We start from the raw sequence: 25,687 nt of genomic DNA, 5'->3' as shown, positions 1-25,687 counted from the left end.
TACAAAGCGTCATAATCCAAGGATCTGGTGGAATGCTGCATCCATCAGCCCTTTGAGGTTATGTACCATTGATGCACGCCTGATCTGCTCTCAATCAATCTGTGACCTGCGACGGACTAAGTAGTTGGTAGTCTATCTCGTTGGGCTTGAAAATAAGTTTCTATGCCGCGGTACGGCCAAAAATAGGATATGATTAGAACGAATGGAAAACGACGGGCGATGGGAAGAGAAATCAAGGCGCTCAGCCACTATGTACATGCGCCTCCAGCTGGTCTGGAATGTTGAATACCTGAATCGCTTCTGTTGACCGAGAATCATGGGCAGCCCAACATACTTTATTACATCATAAACCTATGCGGCTCCAAGTTCCCCTTCCTGAGATTCAACTGTGTATCCTTCGGTACCTTCATCAGACCTCTCGATATCCAACGATCCCACGTCGAACCCTTCAACACACCTAACGTTCAGAGGCTGCAAGCCCATATTTCCTCCGGTAAACCCCGAGCATATGCTCCCTCCTATCCGGGGCCAAACCGCCGAAGACCGAGATAGGGGGCCCCGCCACCTCGGCAAAGACAAAGACCCCGCATGTCTTGCAGTGATGGGCGCCTCCGCCATATGTCCCTGCATAGGCGAAGCTGTTCTCCCAGCTGCTGTCTGGGATATGGACTTCTTCCTTGGTCGGGTAAACTCCGATGTAGCCAGTCTTTCAAGTCACGTCAGAGAGTCCCTGCCGACTAGAGAGGATCTTTGAGCTGGACATACTTACCCTCACGCATCTGCTGCAGTTGTCCTCCTTCACTTCTTTATCTTTGAGCGCTACGTTGAGTATGGCTTTGACGCTTCGGCAGTGGCATGAGAAACTATAAGGCGGCCCGGTGTCGGTCGACGACTCGGTAGCTGGCTGGTCATATACGGTATTGACGATAGTCATATCAATCCTATAGATATTTAGCCTTTGATAGAAGCTTGATACTTATCATAGTCGGTACGGGCTTGGACGTACTCGATTTCGAACGGGTTGACCCCCTGAATAGCTCGCACATTCACCAAGAATGCGTCCTTCAAGGGACCCGCGCAGTGCTGGCCCACTACACCTGTACCGCAGTGACTACAGAACTAGATACACGCGTCTTGTCAGCCTGTTTATTTTTTGCATCGCCAGTGTAAACGAATATGACCTCTTTGGAAGTAAGTGACCACCTTGTCAAGAAGAACACCGGAATCATATTCTGTCAGCTCGCCATCATCTCTTGTGATCTGAAAGCCCCCCTCAGGAGGGGCCAACCACAGGTAGGCTTTCTTGGTGCAGAGACGACAGGCACATGACCTAGCGAATCCGATCTTCTCGGGAAGGGACAACATGAATCGATAGCGCCCACAGTGACAATTTCCGTTGTAGTGGATCATGTTGGGGACATCCATGATGACGTGCAGTGGTCAGAGCTGATGCCTTGCATAGCCCAACAATAAGGGTGAGACTGAATATGCCGGCTCAAAGGCAAGAAAGAACGTGCTGATCTACAGGTACGGAACATGGGAGCGGGGTAAGTCTTATGTAAGATACCATTTTCGTGTAACCCAGGATCTTGCGTCGCCTTGGGGTCATACGTGATCTCTATCTCAGCATGGAGCTGAAACGACCCTGATTGACATTTATTACCTCATGAGAGCTATATACTCCCCATCTCGCTGCTTCCTATTACCAAAATAACGCCACTAGCTCCGTTAGCGTTACCTTACAAGAAGACATTCTGCATCAACTCGGTCTTCTCGGATGATCCGTAACATTCAAGGCAGCTGAAATCCCAAAGTAGGATGTGCAACTACTTTGTTAATCCAGGTGCCCTGAGTGTCCAACGGACAATCCGATTAAAGAAAATTGATAGAGAATGTTTCCAGGCAAGGTACCGCTAGATAGATCTGGTGGCCGTTCGTTGCCAATTACTCCCACCAAAGCTCTAATCCTTGCAAGGAAGCAGCTGAATTTGATACTATGAGCTTGTCTCCTTTTCCCAGCTACAAAACGACCAGATAGTCAGCATCAACAACACAATTCCCTTACTTCGAAAGAGAACAAAGATACGGCAGAAAACTTACAGATCCAGGAACAACTTCCACAAGATAGTGAATAGGATGCCCTGCAGGCCGTTGGCCAATATCCTCGTCTTCAGACCGCGGCCGAAGAGTCCAGAGATGCCGTCCTGCAGCACGACGAGCCGGGCCGCCTCCGAGTACGAGACCTTAGTGTCGTTGACCTGGCGGTAGGTCTTGACGACGCGGAGCGAGTTGGAGACCGAGTCCGAGATAACAGAGGCGCAGAAGCCGATGAAGGCTAGGCGGAGCAGCCACACGGCCAAGGGGTGGTGGGGCGGTTCTTCGATCAGCTCGGAAAGGAGGTTGTACTTTATATCGCAATCCCCAAGTGTCAGTGACGACAACAATAGCGGCATACTGAAGTTCAGTGGACCAGGATAGGACTAGAGCAAGTAAGAAGCACTTACCGTTGCAAACCAGGGGTAGTTGCCGACGAAGGTGGCCGCGGCAGTTGCGAAAGCCCCCCACCAGAGACTGCCCACGCCATGTGTCTTGACCCTCTGACGAAGCAACGACGTGCCGCGAGCACCCTGGGCCTGCAGAGTGGTCTTGAGTGTGTCGATAGGGGTTAAGATCATCCGGAACGCAGCAGCACTGTGGGAAGGTAATAAGCGATTGCCTGAGATGACCGACGCGACGAGCGACGGGGGAGTCTGGCTTACCAAAGCGACACGAAGATGGTCTTGATGGGGGACGGTAACTTGTCAAGGTACCCGTTGGAGTGCATCAAAGCCAGGATGCCCGCGTTGGCAGCCGTATCACCGAACCTAGCGACGGGGCCTTGGACGAGGGCGGCGCCCATGCCCTGGTAGTACCGACGGATGCGACCTTCACGGTAGAGCGTTTTGGTGGCAGTCCGCAGTCCGGTGCCGTGACGGTATTGGTAGTTCATGATCGTGCGAATTGGCTGTCATGGTGTAAGCGCATATAGTTTCCGTTTAAATTGTCATCTACTTTAATCTCATCATCCCAAGTTGAATTGGATTGATTGGTTTGGTGCAGGATATTCCCGTGCAGTAGCTCCCGAAGTTGGGATTGATTGGGTTGGGGGTTGGAGGTGGTTTCAATTGCACTAACCATCAGCAGTAGCACCTGCAAAACCATGGCGGCGGCACCGCTCAAGCCGCCGCCCAGAGCGCGCTTCAGGGCACGGCCCAGGTCGAAATCGACGTCTTTAGCGTCCACCCAGCCCTTGATGAAGACGGCCAGCACCAGCGCGCCGAGCACCGTCCAGAGTACCCGCCAGAACCACCAACTCTTAGTGCGCTGCCGGGGCGACTCCTGCGGGCGCGGCTCGAGAAGCGCGGCGGCTTCGTGCTGCTCGTCGCCTTCATTCGGTTCATTAGACCTGGTATCGCTTTCCGGGATGGGCTCGACTGGGCGCAGTGGTGCCGATTGCGTTTGCTGCTGCTGCTGCTGCTGGTGTTTCGCGAGAAGCGGGGTGCGCTCGGCGTCTTCGGCCTGCGCCTGGTTCTCCAGGTCCCCCATTGTGTAACGAAATGATGGATAAGAGTGAACTGGATCGATACCGTCTTCTATTCCATTTCTAGTCTATGGTATATCGCAGCATCATATACTTAACAATGGAGGTGAATGTTGTCAAACGGAGTGTTCGGGTTTCAAAGCGCGCGCGAATCCTGGCAGTGCTCGGGGGTTTCCCAACCGACATTAGTAATCAATCAGCTATCAGCAATGACGTGCTCCAGTCGCCCTGATCACGTCGTCAATAGAGATAAGGGGCTGCAGCCAATCCATCCCACCTCCAACTGACCCCTAACCCAACATGCATAAACCAACTGATCATGCCCCGTCTTTTTGGATCTCGGGTCAGGGATCATAACTTATGCATCTATTATGCTCAGGTAAACCATCTTCACTTTGATCGTCCCAGAGAAATAGCACCGATTAGCTAGCGTTGTAAACGAGCCGCAATTGCAAAGTTCGCCCAGGACCCTAGTCCATATCATCGTCAACCCAGCTTCCTGGGATCCACAACGGCGCTGGATCTACGAGCTCCCAGAAGTCTCCAGCGTACGACTCCGTATCATCGGCACAAAAAAATCGCCAATCCTCTGGGTTCGGGCCGTGAGTGAGGCCAGTGCAGTATAGAGTAAGACACGGCGTGTCGACGAAGGGGCGTCCCCTTTCACCGTTTCTGTATTCTCGCAACATCGGCAACTTGCCTCGATGAAGCGAAGCCAAATCCACTCCGCAGGTCCTTAGCATTCCAAGATACACCCCAAGAGCCTCGTTCATGGCTCTATCAAATACCAGGCATGTGAAGCGACGCTGTCTTGTGGCATGATTGCGGTTGGGTCCCAAGAACCCTCGCCTGACACCCTCGAGCAAATTCGTGACCCATCCGCAAGCAGGAAGTCTTCGGGAAGGTTTCTCGAATTGAACCGGCCTGTCTTGAAGAAGGAAATTATCTTTGTAGGCGAAACCAGCATTTGCAAGCTCCAACCACAATTCCGCCCAGATGCTACAAATCAAGTCGTCTCCGTTGAAGGTTGCTCGACCGATTATCATCTCGACGCATCTCAGCAAGGTGCACGTCTCGGGATATGAACCGAACTCGTAAGATAAACCCTCCTGTTGAAGGAGAATTTGGCGTATCTTTTCACTTTGCAGGGTATGATGAGCATAATTCCCGGCACAACTCGATCCTATGCTCGCAGCTACTTCAACCCTTATGTCAGTGAAAGATTCATGAAAAAATTGCGAGTCGGGCCAAAATTCTCGTCGCAGAATTCGGAACTCTTCAATGGTCCCAATGAAGCAGGCCAAGGATACAATGATAGGAAAGGTATCATCGAGCTTCAGTAGAAAACTTCGAAGGTGATAGGCGCGTGCATCGTCGTTATTCCAGGCCGCTGAGGCAACACTATATTCTTCTGATGCTCGTGAAACGCCCATCTCCTCCAAGTAATTGCCGATCTTCCAGGCTCTAGCGCCCATTGCGAGCTGATATGGTTAGACCTGGATATGAACTGCCATATTTGTAAGCACAACTTACCGAGAATAAGCATTCCTCATCATACCTTCGCTTATTAGATCGCTTTCCTGTTTCATTTATCCAGTAATCAAACTCCTGAATGAAATGGTCCCGGAGGGCAATAGCTCCACCTTGAAGAGATACCTTCAACCCTTGAACGTCGTCTGTATGCATGATATGCGAAAGTTGAGAACCCACATCTGACCTCATACTTCTAACGCTGTATGGTACAAGAATGTGGTTCCACCCTAGGGAATTCTTGTAGAGAAGCGAGTCGAGTGCTCTTTCCGAAAGCCAACGGGGAAATCGGACTTTGACGCGATATGAAATGGTCTCTTCATCCCCTCCCGTTTTGGTTTCTGCGACGGTCGCATGGCTAGGGTTTTGGTATTCAAGGGAGCCGGTAAGCCAGTCAATGCCGATAGTTGTAGTAGGCTGGAACAAACCCAGGCGGTGTATTGCTTTTACATCTGCACTCGGACCCGTTTGGAATCTCTCCCGAGTTCTATAAATTCCAGTACCAGTTCCGTGTGCGTTTCCCCGTGGTTGGTCTGCTCTTCTGGCGACCTGAAGACTGCCAATTACCTCGGCCGCAATGAGACCAGGCTGAGACTGTTGTAGTTGACTGTGTCTTAGTCAGTAAACATTTTCGAGATGGTAGTGAAGCGACTCGTGCAAGTCTGCAAGTCTCACATGAGCTCGTTTTGTCGGCAGAGACTAGTCAATTGCAATGCCAGCATAAGCATTTGCATGGATGCCTGCATCCGCTTCTCGTGCCGTGCGAGTGTGCTCTTTTGCAGCACAGCCTGGAGGGAGCGAAATCGTCGGTTGAAGCCTTGAGATGATTGAACCTGGTTTGACAGCTCGGTTGCCAATACGTCTAACTCCAGAGCGGCTTGCCGACATTGCTCAGCAGCGGCAAGGAGCGCCCCGTTGCTGATCGATGGACCATGGTCGACTTCGGCGAGCAGAGATGCTAACACTTGTATCTGCCCGAGATGGCGTTGCAGGTCCTCGGGAACATCTCGGACATCATCAAGTAAAGTCTTGATGCGGAAGCCTGTTTTGATGATGCTTCCGGCGAACTGGGCAATGCTTATGCCGGACGCTACTGCGCCCAACATTTCAGCCATTTTGGGCAGCACAGCTACACCGAATGCGTAACAGTCCTAGCTTTTCTTTTGAGGCAGAGACCTAGGGAGGTGAAGTGAGATATTATAAGGCAACATTTCTGTCTCCTCCGCTTACTGTAGGCGGGAGGCCTTTTGGCGGGGTAGGGAGCAGCATGCATGCATAGCCCCATGCTCCGTGGCTGACTGTTGGCCAGCGACCAATAGGGGCCTGAACCACTCCTCCAAGTCAGAAAATCTGCCTCCAAGACATCTAACGAGGCAAACAAGCATCCGGCATCTCTTTTTGGTTATTTCGGTTGGATGAAGATAGCTCTCTCTACTCAATGGGCTTTAGTACGATCGTACGTAAGTACGGGTTCAATGAGAGATATATTCTGTTGCATCCTTCGTTATATCTACAGACGGTGGAGAACCGTCATCACTACTCGTTTGAAGGTTTCGTGAACCGCGCGCACGGGATACCCCTTTTGGGCAGTGTCGCCAGCCACTGAGCTGGATGTACTTACAATCTCCCATGCGGGTCAAATGGACATTAAATGATATACTATATAGCTGGGATCTGAGATCTACAAAAGGCAAAGTGCGGCGCCGAGTGTAAAGGATGGTGATAAGCTCTACTAGACGGTCAAAACGCTGACTTGACAACGTCGTCTTAATGCCCGGTTGGGGACGGGTTGGTTCAGTTGGTTAGAGCACTGGTTCCTCCGCCGTGACACCGAGCGCCGAGGTAGTACTAAGGGTCGGCAGCGGCCCGAGAATTCATGATGCCAATCGCTTTCCCCTTTTTTCCTCCGGGGCTCTCTCGGCGACGCGCGTGGAACCAATCCAGTAGTCCGACGACTCTCCGAACTAGAGAGCGCCATTCTCTTTTGCCTGCCGGCGGGCTGTGAAGCTGATTCCCTCGGTGGCTGAGGTAGAGGTGCGCCAAGCAGCCACCAAGAAGTGAACGGCCGCGCTCTGCTGCGCGCTTCGTCCACCAGCCGCATCCCGGTTGATCCCGCCAGGAGTGTGGCGTCGGTGCTCCCGCCGCCTTGATGGAAGGTGATGGGGGTTCTGGTAACCCCGGCTGGAAGCTCTCTCTGCATGATGACCGGGAACCTCACGCCATCCAGCTCCAGCATCGACGGGCCGGCATTGTTGTCGTCGTCGTCTGCTCTTCCATAAAACCGCCGCATTTCCGTGACCCGCGCCTCAGTAAACGAACGCTGTCTCGTGCCGTCGGCACGCCACCAGGCAAATGCGGTCAACCAGCCGGACAGGATGACGGTGTCGCCGGACCCTTCCTCACCGGCTGTGTGGCAGGCGCGCATCCAGAAGTCGCGCACATCAGCGTCGTCCGGCCGGTCGAAGCTGTCGACCATGCGGCCGATGGCCACCCCCAAGCATCGTGACCACTGGCGCAGCGAATCCGCGTCCTCATTGTCAAGACACGCCGCGAAATCGGCAAGCCGGGCGACGCCGGCGGTTAGGGCGACCCAGTCGCTGCGCTCGCCGTGCAGTGTAACAGATGGGAACCCGCAGTCCATCATCGCATCGTACCGAAAGTACTGCCGGATAGTGCCTAGGAAAACGGCGGCTGAGACGGTCCGGTCGTGGGGAAGGGTCGTGGTGAAGACCGGAAGCAGCCAGTCGGCTAGGCCCGGATCTACCAGCCGGTCGCGCGCTAAACCCACGAATCGCTCTGTCAAAAAAGACACGTCGATGTCTCTGATGGCCTTGGTGTCCCCGTACTCAACGACCAGGCGTTGCTGGCCTTTGTGAGCCACGAAATGGTGGCGTAGGGCTTCGGCGCGGCCCGGTCCGTTGACGAAGAAGCTGAGCTGCGTCAGAACCGCGAGCCAGACGTCGTCCGGCCGCAGCTCCAGGTGCATATCCTGCTTCCAGGCGCGCAGGATCGTTTCGATGAAGCCGCTCTGGTAGGGAATCACGGCGCCGTGGTCGGCCTCGGAAACCGATGTGCTGAGCATCTCCCGGTGGCTGTCACGGTTTGATGTCTTGTTGAGCAAGGTCCACCCATCAGCGGCAGGGCTGTGACGGCTAGTTCCCGCAGGACCGGGTTTGGGTCGGATGATGACGGGCATTGGAGGGCTGTGAGGTCCTGAGTCTGCTATACAAGAAGTTCATGGGAAGAGGACAATAAAATAAAGTAGAGGGGCGCGTGTATATTTACTCTATTCCGGCCTCGGCTGTTAACCTTACGATGGCCGATCCAGCTCGTCGGGTCAGATTAGAGTGGACCCGAGGACGGGCGTCTCCCCTCGTAGTACCTTAGAGAGGCACACAGTCAGATGCCCACCGTGAAACAATATGTTTGTAGGGCGAATATGCATCTCTTCATCTGAAAGATGAGATCTAGCAGAATCGCGGATAAAACGACAGGGGTCCTCGATGTTTCAGTGCCATGTCCATTTCCGGCCAGGATAGACTGGGGTAGGTCGTGCCCAGACTCCACCATCTCGTCTCAAGCTGCACTTTGAAACATGTTTGGGGATACCAAAGGAAACCTGGGCACTCATAAAGAGAACAACGTCGCCGTCGATAAATGCTTATAGATTATATCTTTTCTGTAATTAACATTCGGAAGTTTAGGGCAGTTCGAAACGACTTACTATACCATACCAAAATTTCCACGGTACTACTTACCAAAGATATACATATCTTCCTATTTTACATCAGCCATGGCAGACCGCGAAGAGTTGCTGTCGGGGACGGCGATAGACGACCAGGAAAAGTACGAATGGTCCAGAGCGGCAGCAGCACAGAGCGCAAAGTGGTCCGAAAGGCGAACCTGCCTCACGACGCTGCAGTCCGTCTCCTGGCTCGTCAACATGGTCCTCCTCACAGTCAACACTATCGGGTTACTGGCTCTTCTCCACTACGCCGGTGCCGGGCTGTCTCTTGGTGGTGTGTCCTCGGTACAGGTGGGCGGTGATTACACGAATGCGGGTCCTACTTGTACGTGATGCCTCTCTCACCATGCCTTGGATCATTGAATTGGAGAGGACTATGAGTGCTTTAACTAATGCCGAAGGAGTATCATAGTCTTGACCGTTGTCCAGAAATGGAATGCGGACCCGGACTTCACGCCACTGGCGGCGTCTGAGTTTCTCAAGCCCAAGACGCAAGCCAAATGGGAGTCTCTCATTCCAAGTAAGAAACTGGCTCATCGTGTCTCAGATACTTGTTTCCAAACGACGACTGACTTATACACCACTTACACTAGCTGGCTCCGACTTTGGTGAGGATGGGAAGGTATACAACACTACCTCAGTAACCCATCAGATACACTGTGTGGTAAGTGAACCCAATGCTGTTCCTCAAAACCCATTACAAGGCTTTAAACACTTCGGAAAACAGTAGAGCTGACATCCTAAACACTCGGACAGTACATCATGGGCAAGATCTTCTCCAGCGTCCTGACCAACTCCACCGCGATCGGGATCCCCTCGGACTACGAGGCCCATTTCCTGCACTGCGTCGACTACATGCGCCAGGCCGCCATGTGTGCAGGCGACATCACCCTTGAGCCCCGGGACGAGAACGGCAGCCCGGGCCCCGTGACCCTGGAGAATGCCTTCAATGGATATCACGGTAAGTCCGCAACGATCTTTGAGGATATCGGCGGCGGAAAGAAGCATGCTAACAGGGAGTGACTCCTTCGTGTCGCAGTATGCAAGAACTATGGACAAGTCAAGAACTATCTCGAAGGTGCGTTTTGATTCGCGGCTAACTCCCACCTATGGGAGGATCTTATGAGCTAACCAACCATTCATTTGCGTTAGAACAAGTAAAAACGGGCGCACGACACATTCTGCCTATCGACGATTAAGCGTCTCGTTCGTGTTGTTGGGAATCATCACATCCCAAACAGCTTGACCCCCCCCCAGAAAGGGAAGTTGTATGGATAGCATGGCCATCGAAAGTTCTGGCAATAAGGTATCTAGCTCATGTGAGGTGAGAAACTGGTTGTTCCTCCTTAAAACAAGGAAATACCATGACAGCGTGCATATCAGCGAGGCTCCAGAAAAGTGAAGTATATATCTGTGACGTATTTATAGTCCGTTCTGTCTAAGAGCAGATCCCTCCTACTGTACAGTAACCCGCAAGAACCAAGAACAAGACAAGCCCAACCAAAATAACCAAAAAGAAAAGCGCAAGTAAAATGACGAAAAAGAAAACAAGACAAGAACGCTGCTCAGATTCGAAATTCGATGGTCTCCTGGGTATCACATGCATCATGAAAGTCACTGGTAACATCATCATAGCCTTCGATCATAGGCATCAGGAAACTGCCTGCGCACATCACCACCGCGGCGCGCGTCACGCGACGGCGGGTTGAGCCTCTGCGGCGCGTAGTTGGCGGGCCTCGGGGGCGAGCCGCTGGGCCTTTGCGGCGGCGGTGGCGCGTGTCTGCCGTCGTGGCCCGGGCCCGCCGGGGGTCTGGACTGCGCATTTCCCGGGCGGCTCTCGGGCGGCCTGGGACTCCTGTCCCGGCCGACCCTGGACCCGGCGCCGGAGCTGGCGCGAGAGCCGCCGCCGCCAGCATACGAGCCGGATTGATAGCTCCTCGCGTCCGAAGCGGCAGAAGGCGACTGGTATCCGGGCTGTCGGGTAGGAAGCGGGCCCGTCCGCGCGGGTCGGTCATTGCGATCCGACTGCGTTCTGCTGCTGCTGACCCGCGAGGCCACTGAGGGGGAACCAGCCTGTGAAATTGCTGGGCGCTTGGAGGAAGGGGTGCCACTGGTCGAAGGTGGGGGTCTCTGACGAGCTTGAGCAGAGGCGCGTTTCCGGTCTTCCTCGAGCAGGAAATCAAAGGCCTCCTGGATCTCGCGGAGACGCGGCCCTTTGCCCCAGTCCAGGATGTTTTTGACGTAGCGCCTGAAGAGCACATACTTTTCTGGGTTCTCCAGGTCGAAACGATAGTCTACGTCTCGCATGTAGTACTTCAGCTTGTCGCTGCTCCAAGATACATATAAGCTAGCCATGCCCTGGTCCATGGCGATGCTGAAGGTCGTGTTATCGACCGTCTTGGCGTTGGGATACTGCCGCAACAGTCGATTGAGTCGTTCGGCGGTTTCGACGCACGTGGCGGAACCGCCGAGACACTGGTTCGTCGCGACCCACGGATTGCCGTTCACGGGCCCGGCTCCCTTGAACTCAATGACGAAGAAGGGGAACGACAGGTCGCCGCTGCTGGCAATCTCGCCCATCGGTGGTGTCAGCTTCTGGCCGGCCACACGATCGGACTCGGAAAACTTCGTGAACTCGGGCTTCGTCGTATACCCGTACACCAAATCCGGGATCGGCTTCGACACCTTATTAGGGCTCGGGCCGCTGGGGATGCAGTGTTGAAACGTGGGTTTAGCCCGGAATGCCAGACCATCCTTGCATACACGCTTGCCCCCTGGAAACAAGTCGTCCTTGTAGTGGTCCTCGACCTCGGCTTCAGTGGCGCCATGAAACTGCAAGCTTTGGAGAAACGCCATCTCCTGTTCGGCCTCCTCGGGGGTCGGCTCGGGCGATGTTCGGGGCTTTCCGATGGTATTGCAAAGAGCAGACACGTGCGCCGGCAAGGGTGTCTTGCGGGGCAGCATCTCGATCCCATTCTCCATCAGATTCACGCGCCTGTAGTCTTGTCGCTCAACCTGTCTCCCGGTGGATGAGGAGCTCTGATAAGTCCCTGTAGATGCGACTGTGGGCGGGCGAGATACACCCGACACAACACTGGGCGCCGATTGCGCCGATTGCGCCGATTGCGCCGGGGTATCATATCCTCCTGCAGCGCTACTGCCATCACTCTTACTTTTCCCCTTCCCCTTGTCTCTCTTCAACTTCCCGAACATGTCCGGGTCAGATGGGCTATCAGGGGGTAACTGGCTCAGCCAGTCCGTGACGCGGCTGGAGAGGCTCTCGGAACAGTAACAGGCCCGCTTGGAGGGTGTATCGTGGTCGCTACGCGCTGCGTCCGAAAGAAAAGTATCAAGAGAACGCCTCCTGTTCATAGTCATGTTCCTAGACTCCTCTTCGACGGGCCAGAAGTCGCCCATTTTGTAAAGACGTTCAGTGAAGTGTTGTTGGTTGTTGGCAGTTGGATGGAATGCGGTCTCGTTCGGCGGCGGCGATAGATGAAACGGGTCAATCGAACGTGTCCCGGGGTCCCATCCCCATGATGGCCATGCTATTGGCTATACTTTCGATGCTGGATGGTTCGCATGCGCCTTCGTCTGCAGGCCAGAAGGGCGCAGATGCTGTCGTGGCCATTCAGTCGTGCTTGTCGGTTTCTAAAGGGAGGGAAGGTCAGCGGTTGCGACCGAGAAATGCGACCGGGCCTAGGTCCAGCCAGAGCTAGCGGTGGGGTAGAGCCACTTGCCGCGCGCTAACCCGCCAACCCACCAACCCGCCAGATTGGTAACCCACCCGAAGACTGTAGCCGGGAAGTAGGTGACCAGACCATGGATGGAGATACATTAAACACCTTGTGAAAGCAACCGCCAATTGTCCCTTACTTGATCAACGTATGATCCGTTACTAGCATTCAAAGTAGCAACAACGGGATCGCTGACGACGCGCGAGCATTGGATCTGGTAGAGAAAGCTGATTGGTCTGGATACTGAAGATAACATCAAGACAAATTATAGATTTCACATTATCGGGTAAGTACGAGAGCCATCTTAATTGACACCAATATATTTCCAACCATTTATAGATTCGCGGGTAGCGCGGAGTAACTAATCACGGAGACCAGCCGTGATCCCAGGCTTCAAGCTTGTGTATTTACAACTTACATATTCATTCAGACTTACCTCTCTGGGGTGCGGGCCGGGACCTAGCATCTCTCAGAAACAGCCATCATCTTCTGGTCTTGCTCGTGGATGAAGTCAAGCGCCTTCTGGATCTCCTCGAGGCGCTCTCCTTTCCCCCATTCGAGTACGTTCTCGATCCTGTGACGGAGCTTGAGCCACCCCTCCGACTTCTCCAGGTCGAACTGGTCGACCTGCCTCGTGTTGTAACGAGCCCCGCCCTCATTCGCATCATCGGCCTCGCTCCATGTTACGTAGAAGTGACCTACCAATTGATTTACCACGAGGGTGTAGCTCATCTCGATCACCAGGGGGGGATCTGGATACCGCCGCAGGACGTCATTCAATCCGCGCACCACCTTGACGCAGCTGGAAGCGTCCCCCAACATCCGGTTCTCCGCGACCCAGTGGCTGTCCCCCTCGGAACCCACTCTGAATACCTCAACGACCAGGAATGGGAGGGCGAGGTCGGCCGATTCGCTGACCCATCCCCTCTGGGGTGTCATCTTCCCAAGTGCCTCCCACTGGGTTTCCGAGAAGGGCATGCGGCCGTCGTGCGTATCGTATCCATATGTGAAATCCGGCTGCGGTGTCTCAATTATGTAACGTCCAGTCGAGCGACCTGGCACACACTCTCTTTTGAACAATGTTCTCAATTGCACCGTTAAGCCGGTACCATCAGGGACTGTACCCAGCTCGGTCACAAACATCTCTGGTATCGGTTCAGGCGGACAGCTCGATATAGCAGTTGCAACGCTTCCTGTAAGCGGTGCCGGTTCTTCTGGGCCTGCGCAAGTCGCATCTGGATCTTCGGAAGGGACTTGCCTTGGCCAGTCGGTCCCGCGACTGGTCATGCTCTCTGGGCCGTGTAGAAGCTTTGCTGACTCTTGATGATTCTCGCCGTCTGGGAGGACATTGTCCAAAGAGCGGTTTTTCATTCCTTGACTCATTGTGCTGTTGGCTGTCTTTTCAAATGTGAATTTGGGTGTGTTCTTGGTGGGTATGGAAATTTGAAGGTGATGGCTGTGTGTCAAGATTCTTCGGCAAGTTTACGTAGTCAGTACAAACGAAAGGCAGATGGAGAGCAGGCTGGAAATGCATTAATATAGATGAGAATTCTATTGAAGGGCAAGACAATGCATTCATCGCAATCTTCTCGCTTTGTTTTGATGCCTTGGCTTCTCTTTGGCTTGACAGTTCAATGGAGACTGGCCCTAGCTACAGCGATCATTTCCCAGTAGGTCAAAGGTTTGATTACAACGAAATCATGTTAGCCGCTGTAAATATTCCCCTTTAAGCGACGCCCCCTTTGAAGACCATAGACAGCCCTTTGGACTCTTGATTGGGCAAGCAAACAAGCAAAGAGCAACAAAACTGACTAGAGGCAAACCAGTGGTGTTGGGGGTAGAATGCGGCGCACTCAAGCCTCCAGTCGGCGCCGGGTAGAGCCATTGGCCGGCACTAGAGCGCTAATCCAGCTGACCGAGTTGTCTGTCAGCCCCTAACCTTCTGACAGCAGGGGCTCGCCCAAATGAGACTCAGCTCAGGCTAAGAAAAACAACAACCAACGGCCAAAACAGCAGGCAGCTACTCCGTACCATAAATGAGTATTCAAGCACAACTTGCCATCCCTAGACCTCTGACATAACTCATGCCATCCATTAGTATCGCATGGGAACCTACCGGCTTGCATTGAGAACAGCCAGCTGAATCTGACTTTTGCCACTGATGTGCCATTTACTAAGCTCAGTTTGGAATCTCGCGAAATAGATGCAGTGTCTGGAGAGTTACGCAGGGACAAGCCCATTGATAACTCAAGATGCAAGATTGGCCAAACAATTCCCCAGGATGCATAATGCGGCGCAGACTAAAGAAGCACACTGTGAGCTGGTAGATTCTGAGCCTCCAAGTTTCAATTGGTCGTGTCGGAAGGTGTTGGCTCTGATTGGCTACCATGGAAGCCGATGTGCTCGGAAACGCTGCATGGTGATTGGTCAACCCCCTCTTTCTTGGCTATTCTTTAGCCCATTTTCCGGAGCGCTCGTCATACACAACAACAACGGACTTACGTATCACAATAAGGTCCCGAATACCGTGTGAGTCATCGGAATCTCGTAGGATGCGTATATAATCTTCGCGTTTCATTTATGAGGGAACTGTCTTAAGTCCGACTTGAGATCCCGTGTCCGAGATAGGGGTCGTAAGCAACGATAGGTACACCCGGGGCGAAACAGAGAGTCCAATTACATATAGAAGGAAGACATAGCCATGAATCATTAAGCAAAGACAAGATTCTACCTATAAATATTGTCCTGCCATCCCCTTCCTTTGAGCTGATCACAACATTTTCTCCCGTATCTATTACACAACACCCCTTAATCACACTACTACTACCTACTACCACCATTACCTTCCTTGAGATAGTAAAACTCTGGTCATCATGTCTCCTGAGCCCATCATCCGTACACTAGGCAAGAACGGCCCCAAGGTTCCAGCCCTCGGCTTTGGCCTGATGCTCATCGGCGCACCAGCCTATGGCGCCGTACCCAATGACAAAGACCGATTCGCCATTCTCGACAAGGCACTGGAACTCGGTGCCACGTTCTGGGACACATCCGAGTGAGTCACTATTCTCCCACATCCCAATGCTGTTGGCTCGAGATCGAGTTCTACATATGTACTTGCCAGATCCAATGGTTCTAATCAATGTCTATGATACCCAGTCTCTACGGCGACGGCGAACGCTTCCTCAAGCAGTGGTTCCAGCGGACGGGCAAGCGTAACCAGATCTTCCTCGCCACCAAGTTCGGCTACGTCAAGGGCGAAGAGGGCAAGGCCATGCAGTTCGAGTACGACACGTCGTACGAGTACACCAAGAAGGCTTGCCAGGCCAGCCTCGACGCCATGGGCATCGACTACATTGATCTTTGTGAGTCGGTTCACTATATTATTCTTCGAAAGCAGGATACCCAAGGAACCAAGTGAGTCATGCTAATAACAAAACCTCAAGACTACGTCCATCAGGTTGACGCTGTCACGCCCATCGAGGAGACGATGCGTGCCTTGGCCGAGCTCCAAGCGTAAGTACATTACAATTCTCCATTTTGATTATTTGGCTATATCTCCCATTGGCTCTTATGTAGACATATTACTTGTATCTAGATATGACGGAATAAGGTAACCCATCACTAACATATACGTGCAACATAACAGAGAAGGCAAGATCAAGCACATCGGCCTCAGCATGATCTCCTCCGCCACCCTCCGGCGCGCCGTCAAGATCGCCCCCGTCGCGGCCGTGCAGCCCGAGTACTCCCTCTTCGGGCGCGAGATCGAGGGTCCCGAGGGCACGGACCTGCTTGCCACGTGCCGCGAGCTGGGCGTCGCCGTTGTCTGCGCCACGCCCCTGGGCCGCGGCCTGTTGTCGTCCGACTTCGGCTCCAAGACAAAGGAGGGCGATGGCGCCAGTACCGACCCGTCCGACCTGCGAGCGAACCTGATTCCGCGGTTCCTGGCGGAGAATCGGGCGCACAACGCGGCGGTCGTGGCCAAGATCCACGAGTTTGCCGCGGACAGGAAGGGGTGCTCAGTGTCGCAGCTCGCGCTGGCCTGGCTGCTCAAGCAAGGGGACGACATCTTCGTGATCCCGGGCACCCGACGCGTCACCTATCTCGAGCAGAACTGGGCGGCGAACTGGGTCGAGCTCACCGACGAGGAAGAGAGGGAGTTGAGGCGGCTGGCGGAGAGCTGCAAGCTGGCGGGGGAGGTGCTGCCGGAGCAGTTCTTGGGGCACCGTTTCAGGGATACGAAGGAGCTCTCGTCGTAGATGGAAACTGACTCTTTGCCTTCAAGGGGTGAAAGTTATCGTACTGTTGTGGTTTCATTGTTGGTTTTGTCACACTCAAAGAGCTAATCATATTTCAAATCTAGCTTAACCTGCTTTTCTTTTATTGCAAATTGGATCATGCTATCACTACTTCAAACCACAGCAAAACCCATCGTATCTAACAGAGAGTCATTCTTCACTACTCCCACTTCATGGAAATACCCGTAAACCCCCCACTGTAGCCCGGAATTCCCCTCAGAAATGCCCACCTACAGCTCATCCCGACCCCCCGCCCCACCGCAGCACCCGCCCTCCTTCTTGCAGGCCCCCGCGCAGCCGACGCTGTAGGCGGCGCTCCAGCCCGCGACGCCGATGCTCGGCTCGCCCGAGTGCTTGCCGAAGTAGCACAGCCCCGTGCTCTGCTGCCAGTCGACCGACTGGCAGGCGGGCACGGTGCCGCAGGCCGACATGCACGCCTTGAGGGACGGCATGTGCTCCTTGGCGAAGTGCTGGACGCCGTGGCGCTTGCAGCAGCTCATGCGGAAGCGCTTTGAACAGAAAAAAAAAGAAGGGTTAGTCGGTGAATTCACGGGTGGTGGGGGATATGGGGGAGAGGGAAAGGTTGGTAGGGTGCTTACCTCGCCTGAGGGGGTGTCGAAGGTTTGGCCGTGCGCGTGGGGGCACTCGGTGGCGCAGAGGACGACTTGGTCGTCTTCGGCCCCGATGGTGGGCGGGTCGATGATGTAGGCGCCTCCGTGGATGTCTGGAATATGGTAAGACCGTGGTACAAAAGGGAGAGGAACCGGCAGAGATGCAATCGGGGTCGACTTACTCATCCCGCACTTCTTCAGCTTGTCGGGGCCTTCGACGAACAGACGGCACTGCCAGCTGGGCCATCCGGCTTCCCAAGTAACACTAGGGATATATGGTTAGTAGCCAATTATGCGAGGGCAATACCATGACAATTCGGACACTTACCTGTTGCAGCCTGGGGTGTCGGCGCAGTAGTTGTAACACTCAGTCAGAGTGCTCATGGGGGTCTCGGCAATAGGGGCCTTGCTGTCGAACTCGTGCTGGCACTTGTTCTGCATGTAAGTACCGCTAGCACTGATGAAAATCTTGTTGTCATCTGTGGAGGGGCCAGCCTTGTCAGTACGAACATTCCGGGGAGAAGCAAAAACATATATATCTCACCCTCGGGGCAACGGATCTCGGTCGAGAAAGTAGTGGCATTTGCCATGGACTCGACAATGTTGCGCGGCGCCGCCGGGCAGGCGGCATCGGCGCGCGCGGGCTGAGGGTCTGGCATTGCCTGCTTCTGGTTGCGTTCCTGTATGGGGAACCAGGTGTTGACGCCAGTCTAGTGATTTGTTTCTGTTAGTTTGGGAAGCCAACAACAAGAGAGAGGTTAAAGGGTCGTTCTAAATGACTTACCATTGCAATAGTCTGTTGTTTCCGGTTAGGGTCTGACCTACGTGTTTTATCATGCGCCAACTACTATGGATTTGTAACTTACGGGAATGTACTGTAGTCAATATTAGCATTTAAACTCTCCTAGAAAGGTCACATGTTGCTGTTGGCTTGTTCGACGTACCTCGCTGAAACGAGCGCAGTTCTTGGTGCCCCAGTCGTAATCAGCAGACTGGCACTGCGGGTGCTCCGAACAGTAATCGGCACACTCCTTCTGGGAGTCCTTTTGAGTATTGTCGATACGCTTAGCGGTGGTGCCCTGGCCACACTTCAGCTCGAAGGTGACATCGTTAGGGGCCGGACTGTGTGTTCCAACAGAGTTCTGTTAGCTCGGGACTTCATAGAAGGGAAGGGGTGAGTGGAATGGTTGCTACGTACGTCGTGTATTGCAGGCCGTCGTCTTTGGGGCAGACGTATCTGATAGGTCTGCCCTTGGAGCCGCCTTGCGCATTCACAGAGATGACCTGGACGTAGGCCAGGATGGCCGCGGCAATGGTGCGATGCATCATGATGAGGGCTTGGTAGTGGCTGCGTGGAGTTGTGTGGGGGACGATGAATATTCTGATAGTAGGATGGGTGTCTTGTCACGATGTGTGAAGCTGGGATGAGAGTAGATTAATAGTAGGTTGCTGGAGTTCAAACAGAGCTGTCCGATACTTCTGGTATCCATAAATCTCGTCAATTACTGCATGTCAGTCGAAATATCGTGTTGTGCCGCGCAGTTGAGGAAAGGAGTCCAGGCCAAGATGATCGCCAGTACAAAAGCAATATCGACTAGTAACAAACAGAGTTGGTCACGGCGCCACCTACATTACTCACCGAGCCGTCCGGCATTTGTTTCGGCGCTTAAGCTTGCCGCAGTGCATGCAAGATTTGTGGCGTGATCCAGTGACCGATATTTTCCATGAATAGTCTTGGATGAATGCGTGTGGTTGTGTCTTGTCATGACATCGCCGAAGAAGCCACGATCTGAGACCTGCAAGGGATATCTGGATGCGATGCGCCCTAGAGACAGTCAAAAGCAAATTGACGGGACACAAAGTTATTCGGGCTACGGTTCTCATGCAAGGCGGCATAGGTGCGGAAAAAGAATGACAGATGGCAAGACAACAAGTGTGCTTGCTTTCCAGAGGTCCGTCGCCGATTATGTCCTTTACCTATACCCTGGGTTTACCAGATAGCGAAAACCTCCCAAGTCTCTTTCTTGAATGCTCTGACTCCGTACGGTCAATCAATAGAACTTCTCACACAATTTTGCTCAACGTTATCCTCCTGCCTTTAGAAACCACGTCCCTGCTGCAACATGGTCGGCCTCACTCTGAACAGATGCGCATTGGCTTTGGCGGTTGCCGCCACTCTCGCCCACGCCGTCGAACCAACCCCCGAGGTTCGCAAGAAATGGGACGACAAGTGTAAAGCCAGTGAGTGCCATTCAAAGTCAGTATGAGGAACTTGCTAATGATGAAATCAACAGAGTCGGGCCAGCTGTACTGTACGTGCAATCCTTGTGGTGCGAGGCCTGTGATTGTAAGACTGTTACTAATAACCAGCAGACATGGTGTTTGACACCAACGGCCGTGAGTGAACCCCAGGACTACCGTTTAGACAAGTTGCTAATATACTGCTAGAACCCACGGGAACCTGCAAAGCTCCTGGCTACAAGGGCTGCTACTGGGGACCTTACAAAGACCCCAAGACCGGCCAAGACGGATGCTGTGAGAAGGGAAATGTAAGCATAGCGACAACTCCCTCCAGAAGCCCTCGAGCTCTAACACATACCCCAGGGCATCTTCTCCACCGACCCCGTCGCCACCCTCGAAGGCGGCTGCTGCCTCGCCCCCCTCAAGTGGAAGTACGACACCAGCGCGGCCAAGGGCGGCTGCTGCCCGGACAACACCCACCTGACCTGGGACCTGACCTACACGCCCACCACCCCGCTGGGCCTCTGCTGCCCGCCCGAGCTGGTCACGAGCACCGACCGGGCCACGGGCATGAACCACTGCTGCCCGCCGGGGCTGACGCACTCGTCGCACCTGGCCAGCGGCCAGGGCGAGTGCTGCGCGCCCGGACAGAGCTTCAGCTTCGACGAGACCGCCCAGAAGGGCGACTGCTGCGACGCGGGCAAGGAGTTCAAGGTGGACCCCGTCACCGGCAAGGGCGGGTGCTGCGGCGCCGGCGTGGGCTACCAGTGCGACTGCAGCTGCGCGTAAGTGTCATACAGTTCATGCTGCGAAGCTCGTCCATCCTCTAACATCTTTCTCAGTGCGCCCAGCCCAGTGACCCCTGAGCCCAGCGAGCCCGATACCCCGGAGCCCGACACCACGGAACCCGCCACCGCCCCCGAGCCGCCCGTCGTCATCGAACCCCCCACCACCTGCCCGGGCGTCGGCGGCCGCCACATCACGGTCGACGGCGTCGAGTACGAGGTGCAGTGCACGCACGGCATCCACGAGCGGTTCGAGAACGTGCTGGCCGACCCGACCACCAACGGGCTCGGGGAGTGCATGCAGAAGTGCTCCGCCAACCCCAAGTGCCAGGGCGCCAACCTGTTCGACAACGGCGCCGACGGCGGCTGCGTCATGATGGGCGACTGGGAGTACCCCGCCTCGGGCCTGATTACGCCCGGGACGGATATGCTCTCTTTCGTGCCTATCAAGAAGCGATAGGCGGCTTTGCCTGTCAAGTTCTCCTTGCTGGGTCACATCAGCCATGAGGGGGGGCCGAGTTCAAAGGGAGCGGTTAGAGCAGGGGTGGTAAGACGGTAGCTAGCGAGTATTACTGTGACGTCAGGTCAAGTAGGATGATTTCAGGGTGGCATAGAGAGTAAATTCGGTCTGTTGCGCCATTGCGCTCAGTCAACCATAGTAATAGCACACTCGTTCAGACCAAGACTTCAAATTCTTTTTCCCGCTCTCTACTCTGTTGACATGAACAAAAGAAAAGACCTCTTTCATGGTAACCCGTAATAGTCATCAGCTACCATAGTGTCAGTGGTGCACCATCTCGATGCTAGTCTCCGTGGAAACTCTTCAAAAGCTGACAGTCCTCGGTCACTCACGGAGGTTGGGACGGCAGGAGTCGGCACCGGCTAGCTAGCCCGACTTGTCTGCGTAGCTGGCGGGCCGTCCCGGGATCTACTTGTAAAAACAAAAGTGAAACTTTCAAGCCCCGCTCCAAGCTAGAGCCGCGCGGCAGCAGATGGCGTTACGCCACGTCCCCTATTAGTAGATCATTGCATACGCAGCGGTCAATTGGGATCCGGTGTCTCAGTGCGCCGTCAATTGAGACGCGGGATCGACCGCAGCAACCAGCCTGCCACCTCGGCACTTGAGAGCACACTTACCTATCGCGTAGCTTGGATGTTGATCTGCCTTCCCGCTCGGCCAGGTGGCTAAGTCACTGCATGATGGCTGGGCCCCGTGATCAGCTGTCCATGCCGAGACCCTCGGTATGCCTCGCTGGCGATCACCGCTAGTGCCAATGCATACGCGGGGTTATGATGCGACATGCATTCCTGAGGCTGGCTGAAGAGCCAGGGAAGGAAATATGACGTTTGTCTTGGACCGCTGCGGCCGCTCTCGAGATGGCAAGGATGCGTGGCTTGGTGCAGCAGCGTAGGGGGGTATTCTTACTGTGATCGTCACGATCTAATGCCAGCTTGCCGCACGTCGTCTCGATATCGGTGGCTGCATATTTGGATCGAACATTAGATGCAGCCACTGGAAAGCAAGTTCAATACTCTCGAACCCAATCGATTTTGGCCATGCAAGGCAAGCAGGTCGGAAACATCGCCTTGCATGAGTGTAACAAGGGCGGTCAGAAACATGCAGCAGCTAGGCCTGGGACTGAACCTCATCGTATCGGTGGCAGCGCGTATGCCGCCCTGCGCCCTTCATGTCTCTACTGGACGTCCGGTATTACGACATGATCCGGGGCAGGCCGCCTACCTCCCTCGGTCTAGCATAAGAGTCCCTGCCTCTTCGTTGATTTCGCCGGTCTAGGGAGGGTTCATGATATAGTGAACCTATGATCCCATTTGATCCCATCTTACCCTATCAAATTTTGTGCCACTTTAATCGCAATCATGCACCCTCACGCCATGAAAACGCTGTTCGCAGCATGGGCCTTGACCCAGGTCACCTCGGCCCAGAACGCAAGCCCCGAAGTAAGTATCCGTTCCGTTAACGCCAGCATATATACCACCCACTAACAAAACAACGCAGGATTTCTGCAAGCAGCAGGGAGCCGACCTGAAGCCGGTCATGGAGTCCGACGGCACCTTCAACGGCAACTGCGTCAGGGCTGATTCCGCAGGTATGTTATACCCTAATATCTCGCGTCTTGAGATAAAACATTTCAGATGCGAGGTAGTGGGGCAGACTGCTTGAATAAGTAGGTACTGACCCAAGATAGTCTGCCTCGGCGACGAGTTCACCAAGCCCAAGGGCGGCACCCTCTGCTGCCACGGCGGCAGCGTCATGGCCGTCGACGCGGCCACCAACGAGGCCGACTGCTGCCCCAAGGGCAAGGTCTACAGCAACCGCGCCTGCGTCGACCCGGCGCCGGCCATCAGCTGCCCTGCCTCGAACCAGCAGATCGTGCAGAAGTGGGTTATATATCCATCCATAACCATCCCTATCCCTGCTGATCTAGCTAACCGCAACCAAAAGGAATGGCATCAAGTTCCAAGTCTGGTGCCAACGCAACATCATCGAGTACACCGACCCGCTCGACTGGAGCGGCAAGATCGTCGCCGTCATGAACCTGAACAAGCGCGGCCAGGCCACGTTCCAGGACTGCCTTGTAAGTGCCTTGCTCCACCCGCAAAATTCAGCTCGACACTCTTCATCTTCATATGTATCTGTATATCTGAACCTGACGGCTGACTCGCTGCGCACGAACAGGACATCTGCGCTGCGGACCCCAAGTGCCAGGGCGCCAACTGGTGGTACGGCAAGGGCCTCTGCGGCATCAACAACAAGAAGCAGGGGGGCAGCTGGCTCGCTCGCGGCGGCGACTACAAGAACCCCCCGGACGTGGCGTGGCTGGACAAGAGTGTCATTGCCATGGTCGCGGTTCCCCAGCGATAAGCATAGGGCACAGTAGGCTTATCTGGCTTGTGGGAATTGTCATCAATGTTCAAGAGATTATGTCAGTTCTCATGATTTAGCAGTAGGCTACCATCCTAGAGAATAGTCAGATTGTCCCGGCTGATTAGCTCCTGGCTACTATCAGTAAATGGTTGTATGATAGTGTCCTAGCAGCCTGCTACATCTTGACCAAAGGTCATTGCCGCAACTTGTTCCATAATAGAACCATCTTTCAATGCTAGAGGATAATTTTAACGTAACTGTCCCAATCCGCCAGATCCGAGTCATCTGGACGCAGTTACTACGCTGTTGTAGCCCAGGTTTTGAACGATGATGGGGATGGAGTAGACGAGCGAATATTCGGGGATGAGACAAGCTTTCCGACAAGAAAGATCAGTTGTCGTGGCCCCGCTGGTACGGTACTTATATGAAAACGAATCTCCTTCTGTCTGTCTCCATTGTTGATTTAGGGGTTGTCACGCTAAAGACGCTCCTCCAGAAACACAAGTAAACATCCCTGCGGCAACTCACAGAAGTACATTATAGCACCCAGCCAGTGTTTAGGCTTAACGAGGAAGGCCAGAACATCGCTGGTCGTAACTGGACGGGATACCGGCTCGTCCGACTTTGTCTTGTTCATGGTGAACATCCTCTCCTCCTCAGTCACCCACTTTGCTTCGTGGGGGGGGGGGAGTCGGTGATGGTGACGAAGGCAGGGGCAGCAATAACCACCGTCACAACTCCCTCGAGAATAAATACACAGCGGCAGCCGCTCAGACCACGCACACCGTCAATCTAGACCATGCCGCTGGCGACCAGATTCGTAAACGCGCGGGCCAATTTAGTGGTACACCAGTAGGTGGTAAAGCGCGGCTAAGACTCTTCTTTCTTGTACCAGAAGCTGATGAGGTAGGAGCTCCCTGAAAAGTATGCCAGACTTGGTCACCCCGAGGAAAAACCCAGCGACCAGTATGCCGCTATGACTCTGGATGAAGCTGCGCAATGGTGATGGCCGCGAAAATGAAGATGCCGCCAGAAAGCCACACATGGGGGGAGAACCTCTTCATCTGTATGTTCGAAGGGATCTCGAAGAGTATGTACGGCACGAAGAATATGGTCAGCGAGTTGTTGGCTGCTGCCCCGTGAGACCAAGTTCGGCCGGCAGGCCCAGAGTTAGGGCGTTGGACATGTTCACCCTGTCGAGGAGCGAGCGCCACGACGTAGACAACGAATAGGATGGGCAAAACATGGAAGTTGATTTTGTGCAAGAGTTTGGCCTGATCCCCGGAGGGTACCGAAGAAGAAGGCAAAGGAGCCGTAGCCGGGCTGGCTGGCAAGTGGGCCAAATCAGCCGGTGAGCTGCCGTTGCGGCTGTTTCCGTTTGACGCAGGCTTCTCGTGGTTGATGACAGACGACCTAATCTTTTTGAAACATGGCCGACCACTGGAACTGGAGAGAGAAGAAGTATGACGAGAGTTTAAACTAATCAGTTTTGGAAGTTATCGTGTTTGCTCATCTCAATCAAGGGGGAGAAGCGGGCGGGAGAAACCTTCGAGAAACCTTCGAGAAGGAAAGTACCGTTAGAGGCAGAAGGAAACGAAAAGAGCCAATCACACAGGCGGCATATTGGACTGTGTAACAAAAGGTGCTTGGCCCCAAACTGAATTCCTTTGCTTCCCCAGGCGATAAGCGGCAGTTGTTGGTAACCTCTCCACATTTTAATTCCTCCGGGGCGGCGGGCGGAAGTTAGCAGCTTGCTTAGCCGCCCGCCCATATAAGACGGGCTTCAGCTGCAGGTCACCACCCACGCACCCACCAGCGCGCGACATACCAGACTCGCAAGTACTTTTGAGCAAGTCAACGAATATGCTGCCAGCCCGCTAAGAGAAATGCAACCTTATATCCCTGCAGATGTGCCTGGCAGTTACCACCCACAATCTGTACCTCTTCCAAGATGGGAATAGCAGCATTACATAATGCGACCCTGCTCTGTCCGGTATCGTATTGGACTCGAGGCAATTCGCGACTCTAGAGACTGCGCGTGCAGATATGCTCTGGGGATCTCACCTTCTTCCAGCAAGCATCCCGCACATTTGTAGAGTCGCATTCCACTTGGAGGTAAACTTTACCGTGTCTCAGTCTTAGAGTAATGTGACCAAGCAGCTGATCCTCGACTCAAAGCCTCGTGTATGTGTGTGTCAGGCTGTTCAGCTGAAAGGTCGATTGGCATGGCATATTACGATTCGAAACTTTGAAATCGGCAAGGCAGACTAGGG

General features: G+C 54.1%; 12 protein-coding genes across 12 annotated transcripts; 3 read left to right on the top strand and 9 right to left on the bottom strand.

Moving 5' to 3' along the window:
• Nucleotides 1-457: 457 nt before the first annotated feature.
• PG985_003788 (glutathione-dependent formaldehyde-activating gfa protein) lies at nucleotides 458-1,425 on the bottom strand (the record flags this gene model as incomplete). The annotated part of the gene is made up of 4 exons (XM_066823557.1): nucleotides 458-706; nucleotides 770-941; nucleotides 1,007-1,091; nucleotides 1,182-1,425. The coding sequence occupies 4 exons, from the start codon at nucleotides 1,423-1,425 to the stop codon at nucleotides 458-460; spliced, it is 750 nt and encodes a 249-aa protein (XP_066686717.1).
• A 569-nt stretch (nucleotides 1,426-1,994) lies between these two features.
• Nucleotides 1,995-3,585, bottom strand: PG985_003787 (mitochondrial carrier domain-containing protein; the record flags this gene model as incomplete). The annotated part of the gene is made up of 5 exons (XM_066823556.1): nucleotides 1,995-2,019; nucleotides 2,101-2,405; nucleotides 2,505-2,691; nucleotides 2,760-3,004; nucleotides 3,175-3,585. The coding sequence occupies 5 exons, from the start codon at nucleotides 3,583-3,585 to the stop codon at nucleotides 1,995-1,997; spliced, it is 1,173 nt and encodes a 390-aa protein (XP_066686716.1).
• Nucleotides 3,586-4,050: 465 nt separating this feature from the next.
• Nucleotides 4,051-6,225, bottom strand: PG985_003786 (uncharacterized protein; the record flags this gene model as incomplete). The annotated part of the gene is made up of 3 exons (XM_066823555.1): nucleotides 4,051-5,061; nucleotides 5,114-5,717; nucleotides 5,786-6,225. The coding sequence occupies 3 exons, from the start codon at nucleotides 6,223-6,225 to the stop codon at nucleotides 4,051-4,053; spliced, it is 2,055 nt and encodes a 684-aa protein (XP_066686715.1).
• Nucleotides 6,226-7,074: 849 nt separating this feature from the next.
• Nucleotides 7,075-8,306, bottom strand: PG985_003785 (uncharacterized protein; the record flags this gene model as incomplete). Its single annotated transcript, XM_066823554.1, has 2 exons — nucleotides 7,075-7,278; nucleotides 7,329-8,306. 2 exons carry the CDS (start codon nucleotides 8,304-8,306, stop codon nucleotides 7,075-7,077), a joined length of 1,182 nt encoding a protein of 393 aa, XP_066686714.1.
• Nucleotides 8,307-8,903: 597 nt separating this feature from the next.
• PG985_003784 (uncharacterized protein) lies at nucleotides 8,904-9,944 on the top strand (the record flags this gene model as incomplete). The annotated part of the gene is made up of 5 exons (XM_066823553.1): nucleotides 8,904-9,180; nucleotides 9,268-9,375; nucleotides 9,449-9,519; nucleotides 9,612-9,816; nucleotides 9,895-9,944. The coding sequence occupies 5 exons, from the start codon at nucleotides 8,904-8,906 to the stop codon at nucleotides 9,942-9,944; spliced, it is 711 nt and encodes a 236-aa protein (XP_066686713.1).
• Nucleotides 9,945-10,484: 540 nt separating this feature from the next.
• Nucleotides 10,485-12,272, bottom strand: PG985_003783 (uncharacterized protein; the record flags this gene model as incomplete). Its single annotated transcript, XM_066823552.1, has 1 exon — nucleotides 10,485-12,272. The coding sequence occupies one exon, from the start codon at nucleotides 12,270-12,272 to the stop codon at nucleotides 10,485-10,487; it is 1,788 nt and encodes a 595-aa protein (XP_066686712.1).
• Nucleotides 12,273-13,051: 779 nt separating this feature from the next.
• On the bottom strand, nucleotides 13,052-13,975 carry PG985_003782 (uncharacterized protein; the record flags this gene model as incomplete). Its single annotated transcript, XM_066823551.1, has 1 exon — nucleotides 13,052-13,975. The coding sequence occupies one exon, from the start codon at nucleotides 13,973-13,975 to the stop codon at nucleotides 13,052-13,054; it is 924 nt and encodes a 307-aa protein (XP_066686711.1).
• Nucleotides 13,976-15,465: 1,490 nt separating this feature from the next.
• On the top strand, nucleotides 15,466-16,851 carry PG985_003781 (uncharacterized protein; the record flags this gene model as incomplete). Its single annotated transcript, XM_066823550.1, has 4 exons — nucleotides 15,466-15,644; nucleotides 15,749-15,954; nucleotides 16,036-16,105; nucleotides 16,239-16,851. 4 exons carry the CDS (start codon nucleotides 15,466-15,468, stop codon nucleotides 16,849-16,851), a joined length of 1,068 nt encoding a protein of 355 aa, XP_066686710.1.
• Nucleotides 16,852-17,120: 269 nt separating this feature from the next.
• Nucleotides 17,121-18,830, bottom strand: PG985_003780 (uncharacterized protein; the record flags this gene model as incomplete). The annotated part of the gene is made up of 6 exons (XM_066823549.1): nucleotides 17,121-17,399; nucleotides 17,490-17,766; nucleotides 17,830-17,980; nucleotides 18,046-18,211; nucleotides 18,446-18,623; nucleotides 18,700-18,830. 6 exons carry the CDS (start codon nucleotides 18,828-18,830, stop codon nucleotides 17,121-17,123), a joined length of 1,182 nt encoding a protein of 393 aa, XP_066686709.1.
• A 1,104-nt stretch (nucleotides 18,831-19,934) lies between these two features.
• Nucleotides 19,935-21,032, bottom strand: PG985_003779 (uncharacterized protein; the record flags this gene model as incomplete). The annotated part of the gene is made up of 2 exons (XM_066823548.1): nucleotides 19,935-20,521; nucleotides 20,627-21,032. 2 exons carry the CDS (start codon nucleotides 21,030-21,032, stop codon nucleotides 19,935-19,937), a joined length of 993 nt encoding a protein of 330 aa, XP_066686708.1.
• A 1,373-nt stretch (nucleotides 21,033-22,405) lies between these two features.
• Nucleotides 22,406-23,411, top strand: PG985_003778 (uncharacterized protein; the record flags this gene model as incomplete). Its single annotated transcript, XM_066823547.1, has 5 exons — nucleotides 22,406-22,486; nucleotides 22,545-22,635; nucleotides 22,735-22,927; nucleotides 22,992-23,124; nucleotides 23,226-23,411. The coding sequence occupies 5 exons, from the start codon at nucleotides 22,406-22,408 to the stop codon at nucleotides 23,409-23,411; spliced, it is 684 nt and encodes a 227-aa protein (XP_066686707.1).
• Nucleotides 23,412-24,388: 977 nt separating this feature from the next.
• On the bottom strand, nucleotides 24,389-25,641 carry PG985_003777 (major facilitator superfamily domain-containing protein; the record flags this gene model as incomplete). Its single annotated transcript, XM_066823546.1, has 2 exons — nucleotides 24,389-24,860; nucleotides 25,541-25,641. The coding sequence occupies 2 exons, from the start codon at nucleotides 25,639-25,641 to the stop codon at nucleotides 24,389-24,391; spliced, it is 573 nt and encodes a 190-aa protein (XP_066686706.1).
• Between the last annotated feature and the right edge of the window lie 46 nt (nucleotides 25,642-25,687).

The sequence above is a fragment of the Apiospora marii genome (assembly GCF_038362585.1).
Source record: "Apiospora marii strain CBS 49790 chromosome Unknown utg000003l_segment0_segment0, whole genome shotgun sequence".
NCBI lineage: Eukaryota > Fungi > Ascomycota > Sordariomycetes > Amphisphaeriales > Apiosporaceae > Apiospora > Apiospora marii.
This window is presented reverse-complemented; position numbering and strand designations above follow the sequence as displayed.